This window comes from Juglans microcarpa x Juglans regia, chromosome 4D (genome assembly GCF_004785595.1).
Source record: "Juglans microcarpa x Juglans regia isolate MS1-56 chromosome 4D, Jm3101_v1.0, whole genome shotgun sequence".
In the NCBI taxonomy this organism is placed as follows: domain Eukaryota; kingdom Viridiplantae; phylum Streptophyta; class Magnoliopsida; order Fagales; family Juglandaceae; genus Juglans; species Juglans microcarpa x Juglans regia.
Window position 1 is genome coordinate 28,271,432 of NC_054600.1, and position 20,346 is coordinate 28,291,777.

Sequence of the window (20,346 nt, forward strand, 5' to 3'; positions counted from 1 at the left end):
AATTAGAATGCCTATCTAACATAAAAACAACTAACCAAAGCCAAGTTAAAACATGACCCTGTCCAAATTCAAGGATAAAAAAACTTATCAGAAAAAGAAAAATAACCTCCTCAAAATAAACGATCAAACTAATAAAGGTCCTTTATTAACATGGCCTTGAAAAATGCTATATTTATGGCACAAGCAACATACAAACAATGTAATGCTGTCTCTCAAAAGTAAAAGCCAAAAAATTTGAAAGGAGAGGAGGGGAGGGGTTTGGAAGCAGGAGTAGATCATAGGGGAAATACAAATTGAAAGAATATGGATTTCATTCAATTCGACGGATGAACTACAATACAAAACTTGCACATACATGTGAGAGAGCGAAATATAATAAACAAGAATAGGAGGTTTTGAAACATATTTCATCGGCGTCTATGTCGGGAGAAACTTGGTGAACCGGAGACATGTGTGCCTCTGTAATTTTTGCTGGGAGAATCTAATGGTCCCCTGAAAGAAGCATAAGCAGATTTTGCAGGTTCTGGCACCGAGTCTAATGGAATTGACTCCACAAAGCATGCTGTGTTGATGCGAGTTCTCTCAAGCTCTGCTTCGAGTAACTCAGAACTATACTGCTGTGCAAGAGCCTAAAGCCATAAAAGAAACAGACCCATTAATGAAGATTGAATATCCAACACTCAACTCCTTTTTTTATAAATATAATAACTAAAATCGAGAATAAAAATGCTGCAATGAATAAACATTGCTTCCGCTGTACAAATCAAGACCCCGATGGATAATAACTAAAAACAATTATAATAACTAAAAATAAAACTAAAAATGCAGCAACAAAGAAACATTGCTTCTGCCGTTAAAGCTAATTCAAGACCCCCATTTATAAGCAATAAGAACCCAGGTTGTTTAAATTCCAAAGATCTCATGCTACCGTTATGGCCTTCGTCATTTGTGCATGATAATCAAGCAATCATACTATACTTTTAAATCCATTAGGGCGTGCTTATACCCTGATAGAGTCAATTTGTTCAAAGCATTCTCCTGTGTTAGGCATACTAAAAGAAGAAAATACAGGAGTAGAAGTTTCTTACAATCAGGTCGTCAGGTGACACAGTCATCCCTTGCTGTCTATCATCTGTAAGTGCATCTTCACTCCCACGAGTTGGTCGGCGGTGATGCCCTGGATTTTCCACAGCCTCAGTCATGCTCTCAGTAGCTTTCTCCAGAAGCACCCCTTGCAAAGACTTCAGTGACTCCCTTGCATCAGGTGTAAAATATGGATTCAATACAGTCTCGAAATATTCAAGCTGCAGAAGATACACAGGAAATAATTAACCATTTAACAAATGAGCTCCTCCATGGGAAGGTGAGATCATGGTCTTAAAACCCACAGCATGCATCGCTAACCTACTAACAATTTCTGTGACACGTGAGACATGGTTTCTTACACACTGCAGTGAATTATATATGAGTATTCCTCTTTGTTTTTGTTTGATAAGTAATCAAGTTTAAAAGGGTACTTGCTGAAAGAACATCATTCCTCCAAAGACCCAAGAAATTGAAATAACTATATTTGTTGTTGTGCTCGATTACAGCCATGTGAAATTTCAGAAACCAGCAGTTTGATTTAGGACTTCTCCAGTAAAGAAAGTAGAACCCCATGTATTACCTCAAGCATGAGCTGACAGAAACCATTTGCATCGAGTGACCTAAGATCTTTGGTTTTGTTTTCATGGAAAAGGCTGAGAAAAGTATCAATCAGTCCTTCCACAAGAATACCGAGTGTCTTGTCCAAAAGGCGCTTAGCACCAGCAAAAACCTGCAATAGACTTGTATGTGATCATTCAAGAAGTAAACATTTCATAATTTTATGGTAATATAGCCTTTACAGTAACATGAAACTAAACAGCAAAGTTAAGCAAGTAAAGTATAAATCCAATTTTCAAGATCAAGCCAAAAGACGTGAACAAGGAAAACATATATTAGAAAAAAAAGGACAAATACCCCAGAGTGCATGTATTGAGTACCTCTGCATGAACAGCTACCATAGTATGGAGTAACTCCACAGCTGCATCACGCACACCCTGCAAGACACCAGCATTTAATAATTCTATTTTGGAGACAGCAATGTTTGCCTAAGAAAGTTAGGCAAAAAAGAAAAATATACAAAACTATTTTATTACAATTAGTAAGTTCACTTGTTTCTTACTTTGACTGCAGGTGCTGCTCCCCACTGAATGCCAGAATCCAACAAATAGTTCACAGCAGCTGTTCTGATCAAATTTGCCTGATGGGGGGACACAATGATTATAAATTCAACGAAAGAAAACGTGCAAATATTTTAAAGATAATCCGCATCAACTTGAACATTGTGCACAAAAAGTTCCAGCAAGAAAGGAGTTTCATCCTGTTTTTACCCCCAAAAATTTTCTAACAAAAAAAAATCATATACTCCGTCCAGATCTTTCAGATCTCCAGTAACAACTTGCTCCTACACTGAGTGGCATGTGACCATATCTGGGATAAAAAGGGGAAAAAAAGAACACCCAGGCTAGCTAGATCTTATATGGACAAAAGAAAAAAAGGAAGAACCAATGATTTTAGACCATCTAATTAGCCCTTTGCAGCTAAATAAATTCAGTTATCAATAAACAAACAACAAAATGTAGCCAGTCATAGAATTTAAATTAGAAATGTGAAAATCAAATCATCACACAGATTGTGTGAACGTCTAATTTAAAAAGGTTATATTCTGGAAGATTTGGAACCATGCAAATTAGCTACATGTACTGTACAGCGATGGTGTAGAATAGTTCCCATGGCGGGATTTGACTAGTCAGATAATTAAAAATCTATATTTTTTGCCACCTGATCAGTCTCTAGCAATGCAGAGGAAATATGATCTTCATCAGAAACTCGGTGAATTTTATCTTCTCTACTTCTTTATGCGGTTTCAAAAGACTCTTTGCATGTAGGACCTTTGGACATAGGTGGTAACATATTTTCATTTGTGAACTACATTTTCCAACTCACCAGGTAACAAGTGCAGTGAAATGCCTAGAAGATAATATGATGAGAAACATCTTTGACTGTGTTTATTGTCTTGTGCAGGGGGCAAAAACTTTTTTTATACAAATTGAAATTGACGAAGCATGTTATTTATACCTTCGCAAAAGTATACTGGGAAAGGATCTTCTCCTCAAGACCAGAGAAAGACATCACTAGATCTTGTATGTCATTGTCCTCTTCATCTTTGTCCCTGAAGAGAGAAGGAACACCAGAATAGTTGTAAGAGTCAAAACAACAACCCAAAATAAAAGCTACAGCACAGGCAACCAATGCAACCAATCAATTGATTTGGGATCACAGCTTTTCCTTTTCCAAGAGGCATATGTGGTTCCCTGTCCCACGTGCATTGAGAAATTACTAACATAAATCCCTATAGGTTGGGGCAAACTTGGGCCAATGCTTCCCCCAAGGCATCTGAACCAAGTTGAAAAGACATTTGGCCAAACCCTTGTGGTTTGTTGGTCTCTCATTTTGAAGATTGTTGAAATGCTGCCTTTCACATTGAAAATTAAAAAACTAATACCCTTCAATCCAGAGAACAATATCATGCAACCATTCAGGCGAGATAATTACTTGATCTCACAATATACACACAGTCAATACAAACCAACGGGCATGGGACAATCACGCTGACATACTAACTCACAGAAGATGATTGTCTTCTGCGCAGGGCTAGGCTATCAGCTTATCGGCGTCTGCATAGTGGCACGCATCTAATCGAGTTCACAATTACAAATAAGCAATGCAACGTAAATCCATGTATGATAAGCTAACATTTCTCCACTTTGGAATACTGGACAAATAGTTGAGCACCAACCTAGACAACAGCCAGATATGCTTGTACTTGTTGTACAACTCGTAAGAAAGTTCATCTTTGCAATATCCAATATTACTTAAGACTACCAACAACTGTCGATGTGGATCAACAACACCACCAGGGAGATCAGATGATAGTTTTTCTTCTAATTCATGAGAATATCCATCATGTAAATGTGGAATTTCTTTGCTTGATCTGTTTTGGATGACATCACTTCCATTGCGCTCCAGATAGCCTGATTAATGTTGCAGAAAGTACCATAACGGAACATCTTTTAAAAGTAAACTCACAAACATAAGGTTGAGATCATCCATCTTACCAGCAAAATCAAGGAAGCAGTTCAAAAATGCAAGCCTAACAGATTCTTGTGTTTCTTGAAGTTGAACAAACATATCTTCTGACTTTGCAGCCTCACTCCTTAAAGATTGAATCAACCTGAAGTAAGAAATAATGAGACAGAGACAAGGACTGCAGTCATAGAAATGAACTCACCTTCAAATTACATTGATTTGTTAATTCTTCAGAAATGAAGTGCACCTTTCAATCACCATTATATTAAAATAATTATAACTTGACATACAATCACACATCATCCTCACTATCTCAGTAACTCCCTATGTATCATAATTGGTCTAATTGTGATGTTCCATTTCTTCAAGACATCCAGTCGCAACTAACTACCATCGTAATGTCAAGGCTGGCTACTAATTTTTCCCATTTCTCTTGCAAAATGTATTTTTTTATTAAGATGAAATTGGGAATCCATATCCCGACCTCCACATTGAATAGCAATCCGGCTCTACAAGATCCTCTTTTTCTTTGGGGTGGGGGTGTGGGATTCATTGATAAATTGAACCTGATAACCCACTCTCCTTAACTGAAAAGTTGCTTGAATTCCTCCAAGGTAACTTAGGAAGTTCTGTAGACTAACAGGTTGCCAGGAAGCTAACAAAGATTGAGCAATAAGATGCACAAGAGACTTACAAATTGATCTGATCCATCGCTGAAGCCATAATCGAACGAAATCCTAGAGGCAAGAAAGAGATTGTATAAGGAGATTTATTCCTTTCAAGAATTGATACAGGGACCCATGTTTCATCTTTTGATATCTCTTCAATTGATACACGCATCCATGAACAAAGCCTTAGAATGTAAATCTTCACAATCTCCAAATGAATCGTTTGTAGCGCCATAACTATTGCATAAAGAAGAAAAATATCAGCATAATGTTGAGAAGTCAATGTATTGCTGCTTAAGAGACAGCCTGGATACCAGCAATAGGAGGAGCCGACTCCTTGACTTCAAAAGCTTGGCATGCTTTAGATATTTCCTTTATAGCATCACTCATGTATGATTGCAGAATATTTGACTCTTCAAGATTCCGAAATGTGTTGAGAACCTGCATCAACAGTATGCTTGTTTTGAACCACCGCCAAATATATGGGCTGAACAGAAAGCTAGACATGGAATTATATTAATAGAATTCTGAAACCAATTCTGGCTTCAGCTGAAATATACAAAACTTGGTATTACTCAATAGTACCAGAGAGTAGAACCAGAGAGGAAACAATCTCTTATCAGTAATATCAGACTAGACTATGAAAAACTATTCTCCAATGGGTATTACCCAACCCCACAACAGTCAAAGTAGCTCATTAATCTAACACTTCAATCCAATGCAAAAGGACATAAATGGTTCAGCCAGCATACTCACTTTGACCTCATACACAGATATCGTACTCCGTATCATTCCAGAAACTTCGTCAAGAGAATGACTTGAGTACTTCCCATCTCCAACTTTTTCCTCAGTTTTATTTGCTGAAGTGTTAGTACTCGAATCAGTGGAAACCTGGGATGACAAAGAATAAGACCAGGAATCAAAGTGAACACCAAAATATCCAACACAAAAGAGACGAAGAGATAACAGGATCTCTATTTAAATATAAAAATGGCAGGGAGGAAAAATATTCAAATAAAACCAAAAGCAAGAAAATTTGAGTCATAACAACTACAAACTGCGGTTGTTACTACAAAAGGTCTAAAAACTACCAAGTAATAACCCTACATTGTGTAATATCCTTTCACATATTCAAGCAGCTCAAGCAGGCACAAATTTCAAACGGATGAAGGTGTGAAAGAATATCACATATATGCGAGCATCAATACTCAAGTAAAAAACAGAAGAAAAACAAAAACAACAACTAGTCTATCACGGATGATTACATATAATAACCTTAATAAGTTTTTCGGATTAGCTTTCTATATGCACTTATTTGAGTTATGACCCCTCTCCAGGTTGTTACGCACTCCAGTAACTCAGTTTTTTACTAAATTGTTCGAATGCTTTAAATGATATTCACCATAATTAAGTGCAGAGTTCCACAACAAATTTCCCGCCTGCCTAGCAATCTGGTGACTCCTTCAATTGAGTAATTTGTTCAAATCCTTCTAATGATATTGACGTATGGAGCTTCACAACAAATTTTCCTCCCTCTTGCCCATTTTTCAGTTCGCATAGAAAACTTAACCTTTTGTTAGCTTTATCTCCACTACTTTCCTCCATCTTTTAATATTTGTGCATATTTTGATAGTTGCATCTTGCACTTTGAAAGGATTTTCAAAATAAATTGTTGACTTGTATAGAGCCTAGAGGTTTGCAAGTGTTCCAACTTTTAAGGATTTTTTATCAAGGTATCTGGTAAAATGTCCAATCGCATGAGGTTTCCACATTAGTTTTTCTTATTTTCAGATAGGTTTTTACTTGTTAAAAATGAAGTAGAGTCTTTAAGTCACTTATAAATTTGAATGAGATTAGACCATCAATAGACTTTCAGTGCTTCAAGACTTGAGTAACCATAATAAACCAGAATCACATATTAGAAACTGCATTTTTTGCATACTGAGGCTTCGGAAAACATTTTTGTTTTATCAGTAAACAAAGAATTTTACTGATGGGAATGATAAGAATAGCCCTTGTACATGGGACATATACAAGAGCGACATAATGCCAAACAAATTGAAACCAAAAGGATGCAAAAAAGACAAGAACCAAGAAAAAAATTGGCTATTTCAGATCAATTATGAGATAAAATGTCATGCAATAATTCAAACCTAATTCTGCTGGAAATTACAATTAGATTCCAATTTATACAGCAAGCCTTTAAAAGTAAGAAAATGCTCCAAATACCTTTGCAAATTTCCCACTGAAAACAGAAAGTGCTACTTTCCAGAAGGCGGGTATGTGATGGGTAAGTACAGCAGTTAATCTGCGTAAATACCTTCCTCTAAGGGCATCAACTTCTTCACTGGCAAAGTCTACTGGCTGAGAATCTACCGGAAGATTGGTGTCTCCAAGGGTAAGAGAATAGTCAACATCTGACTGATGGTAGAAAAACAAAGCATAACATCAGTATCAAGCACTAAATAATTTATTTGCTCCAATACTAATATAAGATGATTGTTCTAACAGTTAAACTTACAGACTGATTTAAGGCCTGCTGAATCTCCCTCCACTTTGCATCAGACAGGGCTCTTTCACGAATCTCATTATGCAAAGTTTCCATATTTGCCTCATGATCTAAGGTGCACTTCTCAAGCAAACCTCGAATTCTGTGATTCTGGCAAAGGACAACACAAACTATTCAGCAAGTTGATCTTTCAATCGCAGTATATTAGGGCAATTTTCACCAGAAGTAGATTAAGGCTCATGTTGGCTCTTCAGTTTTTTTTTTTTTTTTTCCCCCTTTCTTTTTACTTTGTTGGAAAATAGCCAAGGGGCAACTTAATGCTAGTCAAGCTGTAAGCTATAGCATAGTAACAAAGGCAAAACTTCAACCATATATATGGTATCACTGATTTCTTCATTGAAGCAAATAACATTAAAAAAATCAATAAAATAACATTGGCATTCACTAAACACACTAAAAAAACATAAGAATGTAAAGAAATTTGAAAACCACGGGACAGCTTGGACTTTGCTTACTTGTATACTTAGATAATGCCAAACAGGATCTGACTCAGGTTCCAACTCCAACAACAGCCTCACAGTATTTTCAAGCTACAAGAAACATTAAAAGTTCTCAGTAGACACAAAATGAAAGGCCACAAGACATGACTTTGCAGATCAAGATCATATAGAGGTGATAGATGAATATGAAGCATATACTCAGAAACTTTTTTTAGTAGCTGCCGATAAAAAAAAAAAATGATAAGTAGGCATATGATCAGTATATTAACTATATATTAGATTCAAAACATGCATGTCACATAGGCCAACAACCAAGAGGACCAATTCATCAAAATCTAATTAAAAGCACGGCAAGCAAAACAATTTTTGAGCATTTATGATTATATAGCATAGTAACAAAGTAGATTCATGTGACCTTCGCCACTTGAGAATTCTTAGCTGACACATTTTACTCAACACTTGCATATGATTTTTTTAAACATCACCTAGATGCCTAGCATATAACTTAAAATTACCCAGATGCCATAATGGTCTGGCAAAACTGTGTAGTATCCATGCACTGGTCTTATGGAACTAGTATTATACGTATTAATAATCCAAAAATTTTAACTCTAAAATATAATCACTACAAATTATGTCCAAGCACGGGTAGAAGACCTCGGTTATTTCTAATTTTATTACTTCCAATTCAGCATGACTGACAGTCAAAAAATGCTAGCGTACAAAACAAGCTTACATTTGTGAGGTCTATTAGTGGATCTTCCATGGACTTGTAAAGCATGCTTTTGAACTCGTGCATCACTTTCTCAACCTCTTCAAGAACCCGTTTTAGAACTCCCACCTGAAAGTAACTCATAAAATAAAGAATATTTACTTCAGCAGAAAAAGAACTTTGTCAAGCCCATGATAGACTGCGGGATACAAATATTTGATAAAGTTTGTTTCGTCTGAAATAATTTCTAGGATGGAATCAGTTGCTTCCACAGTAAATCTCGAGAAACTGATATTACACATGGGAGATAAAATTACAACAAAACTTATCAAATTGGATCTGAGATGAGGAGGCTCGTATGGAAGTTAAAGAGTATTGGAAGAAAAACGGGGAGATTTTTCTCATTTGAGAACATAGATGTTAGTGCTTACAAGTTTATGGATATATTAAGAGATAGGAAAAACACAAAAAAGAAAGGTTGATTTGATTGATGATAAAATAAATATTGACTCTCAACAATGATTCAATTGATGATGAAGAGAATCTCTCAAAAATGGAAAGAGGGCCAAGGAACTCCCTAAAACCCTAAAAATCATACTATAATTAACTCTTCTTATTGGTTAAATAGTTTTAAAAATGAGAAGCCAATCTTCATTTTAGAACATATTATGCAATAAAATATCCGCCTTGAAGTTGTATAGAATTTTAAAAATGACAAGTCATGCTGTATAAAGCCAGTCAAGCATCTTGTCCTGTAATGAAAATGCATATTGAAAAAATATACGTACATTGATAAAGACTTGTATGCTCAAGATCTCTGAATTTAAAAACGTATGAAAATTGGATTTTGACATTATTTAGTGCTTAAATATGAGTTCGGAAATTTCTCAGCAAAAAGAAAAATCGCTAGATAAAAATAAAAATTTCTATACATGAGATGGCAGAGCAATTGACTTTGTCTTCTTGTATTCTCTAACCGCCAAATCATATTCACCCTTACTAATGCTCCCACGAATCGTACTTGGCAAGTTAAATAATGTCCGAAACCTCTGTAGCATTCCTTGGACAGACCTGATCTTCTCAGCTTGAGCCTGCAGTAGAGCCATTCAAGCAAACATTTGTGATCGGTGTTGCATCAGCAGGGCCAGACTTCCACTCAAATAAAAATCCAAATGTTACAAACCTGTCTCTCAAAGAGAGGCTGAAAAGCACGATTAGCTTGCAAGCTTACTCCTTTGATGCAATTAAACAAATGAGATGTCCCTGAACCTTCAGGATCTTCTTCGATCCTTTTCAACTTTGACTCAATATCTGGTACAATAATTTGAATTTTCCGCATCAAAACCAATTAGCACTTCCACTTACACCCAATATATAGGATTTAAGCTTTACAGACAGATAATGCAGGCGTAAATGTGCATAAGCACAAAACGGGAGCCTGATAACTTTGCTGTCAACTTAAAAATTAACATCAAAAGACTGACATGATGGCATACCATCAATTGTGGTTTTGCAAGACACAAAGCAGTCAAAATTGTCTTTAACCAACTGTTTTCTCTTTTCAGTCCTTCCTTGGAGATCATTCTTCAAAGCAAGAGCACCAGCCTCCAAATCTGCTGCACTTGTATCTTGGTGTATTCGGGATAGAAACAGCTTTGCATCAAATTTATCAGAGAAGTACATCAACTTCTCTGCAATAAAGGGAAAATTCATCAACCTACCTTTGTGACACAACATGGAGCAACTGGTATAAATAATCCAAGTCAATACAAAACTAACGAGGGAAAGTAAAGTCACTGTTTTCCCCTCAACATTAGTGAGCATTACAATCTATTTATTTTTTTATAAGTAAGAAATTTTATTAATTACGTAATTAGGCATAGCCTACGTACACAGGAAGTATACAAGAGGTGAACCTAATTACACATGGGAAGTATACAAGAGGTGAACCTAATTACAAGCTAAGTGCTGTGAAAATCAGCATAAAAGTCATTAAGTCTAGTCCCATTCAATACAATGGCTGAAGCCCAAAGTAACAATGTATGATAGAAAAAGTCCCTAAACCCTTCCAACGACTGTTCCCTGTTGTCAAAGCAGCAACCATTCCTTTCGTTCCAAGTACACCACATTATAGAGGCACCATATTCCAAACAGCCGCTATTTGCCGATTACCCTGAATTCCTCTCCAGCATAACAATAAATCAGCCACCTTCCTAGGCATGACCCAAGCAATGCCAAGCCTAGAGAATATATCGTCCCATAAAGCCTTGACCACTTCACAGTGTAAAAGAAGATGATCTGTTGTTTCTCCATTGCTTTTACACATACAGCACCAATCCATTATTAGGAATCCTCGCTTTCTTAGCTTATCAATAGTCAATATTTTCCAATGAGAAGCCAGCCAGCTAAAAAAAAGCAACCTCAAGTGGAACATAACTCCTCCAAATACTCTTCCAAGGGAAAGCAATAGAAGAATGCGGCGACAAAACCTTGTAGAAGGATCTGACCGAGAAGTTGTTGTTCCCGGTATGCTTCCCACGCAACCTGTCCTCTCCTTCAGCTTTTAGGTTCAGCGCGTAACGTGTCCTGTAAAGTTCTGTAATGTCACTCACCTCCCAATCCTCGACAGCTCTAGTAAACCTCACCAACCATTGGAAGGAGCCAACGGAAGTGACCATGTTATCAGCCACTGAAGCATCCTTGTCCAACGTGATCCTATAGAGTGAAGGGAAAGCATTTTTCAAGGCTATATCACCACACCATATGTCGGACCAGAATCTGGTTTGAGTTCCCCTTCCCACCTCAATTCTGAAATTGTTGGAGAGATCTACCCATCCGTTCCTGATACATTTCCAAACTCCCACCCCATATGCTCCTCTTACTTCATTACAATCTATTTATTATACCAGAATAGTAATTGCATCAATGTTTAAATTTTTTTTTAACAGATTATATTAATAAGAATAGGCATAGCCCAAGTACAATGTTTAATTTTCACTAGAGGGTAATATCACATAAAACACATCAACAACTCTTTTACTCTTTTAGGGACCCTATCAACACCAAACAACTTCAAGAAAACTCCATATATCTATTGTCACTTCACAATGAAGGAGGTGGGCAATGGACTCCCCATTCTTCTTAAGAACACAACAGTAATCCACCACATTGATGTTCCAATAACGTCTTCCACAAAAAAGATGATATTCTTAAAGGGGCTTTTACTCTCCCAATACAGTAAGAAAACAGAAAACTCATAGGTAAGGCTAAAAACCGATAATATAACTTCACTTCAAACTTGTGTCTTTTGGATGGAGTCTAGCATTTGCAATCTGTGCCTCCTTGCTGCACTTTGAGACAGTACAACATCTTAAAGAAAGAGGAAACCAAATCCACCTCCAAGTTATGCATAGGTCCATTAAAAAGTATATCCCACTAAATACTTCCATTTTTTTGGAGTTGTGAGTAACCCGCTAAACAATGCATCCTTTTTTTTATAAGTAAAAATATTATATATATAAATCAATAGGAGTAACCAAATATACTGGACGTATACAAGAAAACACCTAGCCCATACAAGAGAGCCCCTAATGACCCAAAAATCCCATGAAGCCTACCCAAAATACACCAAGCCCGAATTGGACACACCTCCCCAAACCCAACCCCTTGTTTCCATAAAACTAATCCTCTACCCGAACATCCCACAACGAGATCGTCTTCACAATGCCCTCCCTTTATTCCTCCCTCGACTTAAGCTACCTCCCTTAGCATCGTAGTTGATTGAACATAGAAGACGCTTTAACTCCCTGCTTTTTTTAAATGTGATTTGGTTTCGAGCACGCGATTGGCCTCAATCGTAGTGAGTAGAGCTTTAAATTGATCTTCATATTCTCCCTGTTCTCCATATGAAAGCCCCAGGATTTGCTGAAGTCCGTTAACTTTATTCATAACCCAATTTGATGGTGAACCCGCTATATCGTTTAATGAAGGGATAGAAACCAAGGGAACGACATTATCTCCAGCCACCATACCCAACTGCACTCCTAATTCCAAACCTTCCCCCACATGAGGCACCAACGATAAACCGCTAGTGTCCATTGTTTCTGCCACCATTACAGGTTCCTCCCCTCCACCAACATTGCTTGACTTTGCACCACCCCCCAACGATCCTTGTCGTGTCGCTTTGTCTGGCCCTACTGTTCCCTCTGTAACACAGGATGGGAAGCACTACCTTTTGTAACCCCGTTTGCATCTTTCAAAAGAGGTTTGATCAATGTTTTAAATACCATACCGGATGCCGTACCGGTCAAGGCACTGGAACGAAATATTTCGGTACCGGTACCGTTTCGGGATAACGTTTCGGGATAGTCGATATATAAATAAATTATATATATAAATATAAAATATATATAAAAATTATATTCCAAAATAATAGTCTATATATAAATAAATTATATATAAATACATATATATAAATTATAAATAGTCTAGTCTGAATTGAGGGTTAGAAAATACGCTTGTAGTTTGAAAAAACGAAAAAAAAAAAAAAAAAACAAAACAAAACACAGGCCGAAATATCGGCCGGTACAGGCCGAAATTGAGACCGGTATTTTGTCCGGTACGAAACGCGTATAGTACCTGTACCGGCCGGACAGCCGGTACAAAATTTAAAACACTGGGTTTGACTGTTTCTTCCAAAATATTCAAGACCCTGGAGGGTGCCCCGTCTTCAACTAAGAATGAACTCTGGCAGAAGTACCAACCCCATTTGCATATGGTAATTGAGGTCCTACAACTCCTTCAGGAGGCATAGTGACACTGGCATGGACAAAGATGCCAGCGTCCAATGACCCAATCTGTGACGGCGTTGAAACGCCCTTTGCCGGCACACTTGTGGCCTTCAAACCCAAAGGATCTACCCCCCGCCCTCCCTCATCCATGCTCAGCCCACCGCTAAAACCCACGACTAAGTCCAGCCCCTTATCCACTTTAATCATCAGATCTCTCACATACTCCATTACTTCCCTCAATTGAGCTTTGACATCCCACAAGACCCCCTCCACCTCTCCCAATGTCACCTGACAGCCTTTGTCTCCTACAAGTGCCTTCTGCCGCTGAGCTGTTCTCGACCGGACTACCCGCCAATTACCTCAACACCACAGCGTACGAAGCACCTTTGACTGAGGACAGCCTTCCCACTATTTTTCCAAACTTCACAGTAACACTTCAAATGGACTGCAGAAAGCCTTTCCATCCAATGCCATTAGCGCCCTCCGGAATCACAAACAATCCTTTCCTCCTTCCATTCTAGAATTCTAAGAGTTGTATAAAGTTTCCCCTTGCGTTAGCATGATGTTGAATGATAAAAACTCCATTACCCATCCTAAACTCTGAAGAAACCTTCATGACAGATAAGTTCTAAACAATCCTCAATCCCCTTAGCCACCCACGAAGTTGTCATCCCCCCTAGACACATGAACTTAGCTATCATTTTGCTACATTCAGAAATACAAAAATTATTTCTTCCCTCTTTCGTAAAAACAAAAGTTTTTTATTCCACTTTCAACCACCTCTCGCCTTCCAACTGAGATGAGTCCACATTGCGCGTCGTCATCATCAAATCCCTCTGTGTCCACTGCTCCCTACTGCTCCAACTTCATCTTCTTAAAGTAAAAGAACAGAGCTTCATCTAGGTCGGTTTTTGCGAAAAAACCCGATCGCCGGAGAGGGGGTTAACGCCGGACGGCCCTCGGCGGAGTTTCCAGGGGCCCGTCGACCTTATATGTGCCGGCAGTGAGGGGTCACGCGCCCTTCTAGAGTGGGGAGGGTGGCGGCGTTTATGTAAGGAGACAAAGACAGATCTGGTTTCGATGCCAGAGGCAAACAACAGAGAGACGGGGACAAAGACGGACGCCGGAGACAGAGGCAGAGATAGGGACAGACGACGACAACAGACGGCACGGAAGGACTACACAGACGATGAAAACCGAGACAATAGTTGCGAAATCCAGTCGCCGGAGGGAGGACAGACACCGGCCAGCGCTCAACAGCAGCGCTGGGGCCCATCGACCAAGTCTGTTGCGATGGTGAGATGCCACGCCAGCTAGGGTGGGGGAGGGTGGCGGCGGGTCTAGGTGTTTAGGGTTCTCTCTCGCTTTTACTATTGCGGCTCTCTCTTGCTTTTACTATAACAATGCAACCTAACAATGTGCAATACTAGATAAAACCAAATAAGATTTATTAAAAGGTTGTTCCCTACGGATCACACCTGCCAAAAGTTGATCTTAGATCCATCACCCAAGACAAAACTAACAAATTTTGAAACTTTATATCTATTATCTCCCTATAGCAACTTATCAAAAAAAAGTTATCTCCCTATAGCAGTAAGCAGTGGGGTTTCAAATGGTCTAATAACCAGGACAATCCCTCCTGGTCAAAGATAGATCAATTTCTTATTTTACCATAGTGGGACGTGTTATTTCCCAAAATCTCACAAAGAAGACTCCCAAGACTTTGTTCCAAACATTTTCATATCTTGTTGGAACACAGCCACTTTCAAGGGGTCAAAGATAGTTCTAAGTTTTGGAATCCGTTGCTGCGCTCAAAAGGAAGAGGAGGAGGTGCTAACATACATGCAAGTTGGGAGCATAAGTTCAGTAACAGACAACGATAACGTAATAGGAAAAACAAACCAAAAGAAACATGTGCAGTAATTTCCCATGACCAAATATATATTATGAAGCACCAGATTATGCATTAAATATTCTGAATAAAAAAGAAAACACAATACCGCGAAGGCTACTATCCAAATAATCTCTGTCCAACTTGGATGGAGAACTTTCTGCCGTCTCAGTGATCAACCTTAATGATTTGTTGTCTATTATTCTGTAAGAACAGCACAAAATCAGGTACGTGAAAGTAATAATAAGAGATAATCAATTATATAACTATGACTTTGATCTGATATAGGAAAATATTGGACCACTGATTCAGTAACAATATTGTCTATTGTATAATTGCTACAGTATATGTTGTCTTGCCTTGAAATGAAAAATCAACAATAACCAATTTCAACAATTAAGAAGATAAAGTCAAATTCCTTTAGACATCAATGCATATCAGCTAGCTGAACATAGATACAGCAGCCAACTAGTAAAGCCTCGATATATTAAAAAGAGGACTGTCATTTTTGCAACATTTTTTTTATAAGTATTTTTGCAAAATATATACGGGAGAGCAATTAAAACAGAGACAACATGGCAAACAATGCCTAGTAAAAAATGTCAAGATAGATTAATGGCCAGAAGAAATGATGACTCCGTAATCCCAGACAGGTATTGTATTGAATATTTTTACCCTAACCCAAGTGGATCAATACATTCCGTGCCACGAGGTAATGATTGTAAACTGGTTAGCCCCTTTCTACCAATTTCCGATGGTTTTCTCTCAAACTTTTGAGCCACAGGTGCTGTTCTTGTCTCCCGCATTTCACGAACCCTACGAGCAAGCTGTCAAAGAAGTGCAATCATATATTATCCAATTAATTTTTATAAGAGAAGATAGCATCCTGATGCACACTATATTATACTTTGGAAGGCACCCAATCTGAGGATACCTAAATATTATGAACTTCAAATCTTCAATTCAGGATCCATATGTTCCGCTTTAAGTGCACATCAAGTTTAGTTTTTTTAGTTTTTTTTTTTTTTTTTTTTTTTTGGGGGGGGGGGGGGGGGGGGGGGGGGGGGGAGGTGTAGACACAGAAACAAAAATACCAAGAAATATTTTAAAACAGTAAGGCTAAAATCATCCGTGTTTTTGGTAAAAATAATTACCCATAAATTTGCCTCTTTTATTTGGTCCTCTTCCCTAGACAAGTGATGCAGGCACCTAGAAACTCTGGGAGGAACAACCTTTTTTCATAAGTATGTGATCTCAATACTTTGGTGATTTAATAAAGTCTTATTTTACTTATCAAAACAAAAGTATGTGATCTCAATAAAAAGCGCACGGGGACACAGCCATAGTACGCAGGATGTATTCAAGAGAACCTCTATTCAAATAAAAAGAAAAACAACCATTCAAAATCTCTGAAAACGCTAGAAAAAAAAGTATGGTATCATGAGCTACTATCGATGATTTAAGGGTGTTTGAGGACGATCTTTGTCAGTTTTACCACTGAAGCACAGTATCAGAAGGACCGAACTTTAAAACTGAAATTATTGGAAATTATGACCTTTACTTGCCGTGAACCTAGCTGAAATCCTATGAAGTATTTGTCCATAGATTGTCTTATTTTATTTATTTTATTGGTGATAAGAAGCTGTTGGTTCAATTCTGGTTCTCAAATTTTATTATGCCAAGGCTTATTTGGTAATTTTAATATTTGTCAAAATATACTGTACCAGTGACCTATTAGACTTATTTTATATTTTGGAGGACCATACCACCTGCTTTAGGAATTCTTTAATTACTTTTCATTGTTATTAGCAACTATAGTCTCCTTACAATAAGGATTAAAAATTTATTATATGAAGTTTCTTTTCTTATTGGTAAAATAATAATAAAGGAAGGCTTTTTTATGTAATCAGAGATTGAGTTTTCAAAATTCCAGTCCAAACATTGAGGGTGTGATTGCTTATGGAACCCAACTGCAACTGCCTAGGCTATTCTTACTCATTCTCCTTTAATTAACAATTATAATACCACACAGCATCAAATTCCTTCAATATTCAATTCCTTTTATAACCTGACCATGCGTAAATCCTTAATCATCAAACCATATCCAAGTAGCTTTTAAGAAGTTATCAAGAAACCTAACCTAGTGCTGAATTTATTAAAGATCTTGCATAAGATTGGTATCAGAGCTTTTGTCCTATGTTGCCAGGTTTGACAATGTTTAAAGAATGTCTCTAATGCACCTTAAAGGTCTAATGTTGGTAATATGATCTAACCATAAAGTATCAACAACTTAGTCTATTTTTAAGCTCCACTACTAAAATAGTACATGATTGTAATAAATAGATGAATAATGCTAAAATCGCACGACGTGTTTAATGGTTTTGCACCATGTCATAAGGATGACCACATAAAGACAATACATTCAACATGTTCAAAACACCAAAATGATAAACAAGTACCATAGACAAGGAAAGGAAGAAGGGGGGGGGGGGGGGAGGAATGGGATGGAAAGGAAAGAAACTCAGTAGAAGGATGTATTCTCGTTTGGCATGGGATAACTGCCATGATGATTCAGAGATCCACGGAGGCCCATACCTACTGAGCACTAAAATGATTTTCCCAGTCAATTTTTAACCTCATAAACTGATCTGAACCACATTCAGTCCATTGAAGTTCTTTAAGTCCAAGTAATTTTGTAATGGCGAATATTGCGTGAACTAAATCAAAAAATTGATCCTTCTAGTGTTCATTTGTTCCAATTGAATAGGAATGCCCTCACACACATTTATTCAATCACATTACAATATTCTTAAGGTTCAATACTAAACAAAAATAAGATGATCAGCAAATCGCAAGAACTCTTCGGAAGAGACAAGCGCATCAGTTAGTAGTAAACAATTGAATATTCAATATTAGGATCAAAATCCTAAACGCGAGAGGAATCAGGGGATTATCGACCAACCTCGGCCTCTTCGACGTGTTTCCAAGAAGAAGGCTCGTCGCCGTCCCAGGCGACATCGTCGTCCCTGGCAGAGCTAGGGCGAGCCCTGGATGGCCGATGGTGAGGATGATCTCTAGTGGTGGAGTCGTCGTCGCCGCTGGATATGCTGAGCATCTCGACCTCGGAGTCATCATCCTCGTCCACCACTCTCCGCGCCGCCGCGGCAGCCCTAGAATTGGAGTTATTAGGGGCGGCTGGCTTCTTGGGCGGAGGAGGAGGAGGCTGCACGTAATTGACGACAGGCTTCCTTTGTTTGTTGTTGGAGGAGGCAGGAGGCCTCTGGTAATTGAGATCTCGCTCCGCTTGCTCCTTGAGAGCCATTTGGAGGAGCTCGTCCTCGTCCAGGTCCTCGCTGCCGCTCGACATTTACCTTTTTCGCTAATCAGGTCGCGTTCTTGAGGGTTTTGTCTCGTGGAGTACAGATCTAACGAGGACTTGTCCGTGCTACTGACGATGATAGATATTACATGGGCATGGAAAAGGCTCCATCACACCACCTCAGGAAACATATACACAAATACGCGGAACGGGAGAGAAAGGTCATGGAAGAGAGAGGTCGTAGAGTAGCGCTACGCGCGTCGTATTCTCTCTCACCGCGGTTTCTATTTAGGGCCGTTTGGCAATGAGATTATTTAATTAACAAAAATGCTAGAGTCATTAATAATATTGTTAATTTAAAAAAAATAAGAATATAAAAAAAATAAAAAACGCTTTTTATTCTTATCGGGACGATTCTCGTGGTAGCACTGCTCTTTAATTAATATGTTTTCATCTCAGTTTCATTCAATTATTATTTTATAAGTACGAGTAAATAAGACTAGGGTACAAAAGTGGAACAAAGATAAAATGAATTACGTATAAATAAATTTACGAATTAATGTAATTTATGTAATTCATCAAATCTACTTTACAATAAGATTAATTTTATAATTTAATATTACATAAAATCATGTCAACTTCATTTTTCAACGTCTTTGTCACTTATTGTAATATATGGAATCACTAATTTTGTTCTATTTTATTTTCCAATCACAAATTTATTCAGTATTGTAAATAATGATATAGGAGTGTGATACATTTATCATTATTGAATGATATAAAAGATCATCTAATAATAATAAATGTGTCACATCATACATAATATGATGAACGTAAAATAGTATTATAGTGTATAAAATTTTTATCATATAAAGACTCAAATCTCTACAATTTCTTATAAAAGAAGGTGGTAAATGTTGTCAAGTTAAAAGTCATTGAATTAAATAATAATAATTTTATATGGGACTTTGGGTCACTAGTTTCTGAATCCATAATTTTTATAAATGTTGTCAAGCTAACGACATGGTGAGAGAACATTTTTTCCATTCGGTAAACAATAATTTTATTGATAAAGTTGATAGACATGTCGAAGAAACAGAGCGCAGGTACAAGAAAGACAGTGGTGTTAAGTGGATGTTGGTAAAAAGAAAAACAATCGTGTGAGAAATATTAGGGATATTAGAAATATGTTAGAACCACAAAAGAATTCACATCCTCACAAAGATATAACACACTAAGTTATTAATATCTAGAGTTTTGACATGTTGAAGTTCACTAATATATATATATATATATATATATATATATATATATATATCTATTACTATTATTCAAACAGTCATTAAACGAAAATTCTCGTCTTTCGTTAGCTTTCCGTTAATCAACGTTAAATCACTACTACAGTTTTGGGAATAATAATTTTCTTATCCTTTAGTCAGTTTTTATTTTTTCACATCTTTATTCGTTGAGTATTAGGATATTTTGGATTTATTATTTTTGTCCTTTATGTTTTGTCGGTTGTCAGTCCACCATTTTTATGTTTTTTCTTTGCATACTTTTTCTATTTTGCAGGTTGGGTTTATTATTTTTATCCTTATTTTTATCCTTTATATTTTGCCGATTGTGTTAGGACACCATTTTTATGCTTTTTTCTATCTGCTTTTTTTCTTCTATAGGTTGTATGATTCAGAAGCTTTTAATTAATTTTGTTGACTGTGATGTTATCGGGGGTTATTGGTGTTTCTGATGCACTAGCTGCAGCTGATGCTTTTGTGTCAATACAT

The 20,346-nt window shown here is 37.3% G+C and overlaps 1 protein-coding gene across 1 annotated transcript; it reads right to left on the bottom strand.

The window, feature by feature from the left end:
* Window positions 1–116: 116 nt before the first annotated feature.
* LOC121259620 (exocyst complex component SEC5A-like) lies at window positions 117–18,847 on the bottom strand. Its single transcript, XM_041161258.1, has 21 exons — window positions 18,206–18,847; window positions 15,919–16,070; window positions 15,353–15,447; window positions 10,059–10,253; window positions 9,746–9,873; window positions 9,495–9,653; window positions 8,587–8,691; window positions 7,866–7,940; window positions 7,363–7,500; window positions 7,071–7,262; window positions 5,598–5,732; window positions 5,156–5,282; window positions 4,868–5,078; window positions 4,203–4,318; window positions 3,884–4,118; window positions 3,163–3,256; window positions 2,207–2,284; window positions 2,025–2,081; window positions 1,667–1,816; window positions 1,089–1,304; window positions 117–629 (listed from the first exon to the last, which is right to left on the bottom strand). The coding sequence occupies exons 1-21, from the start codon at window positions 18,608–18,610 to the stop codon at window positions 408–410; spliced, it is 3,285 nt and encodes a 1,094-aa protein (XP_041017192.1). The 5' UTR covers window positions 18,611–18,847; the 3' UTR covers window positions 117–407.
* Between the last annotated feature and the right edge of the window lie 1,499 nt (window positions 18,848–20,346).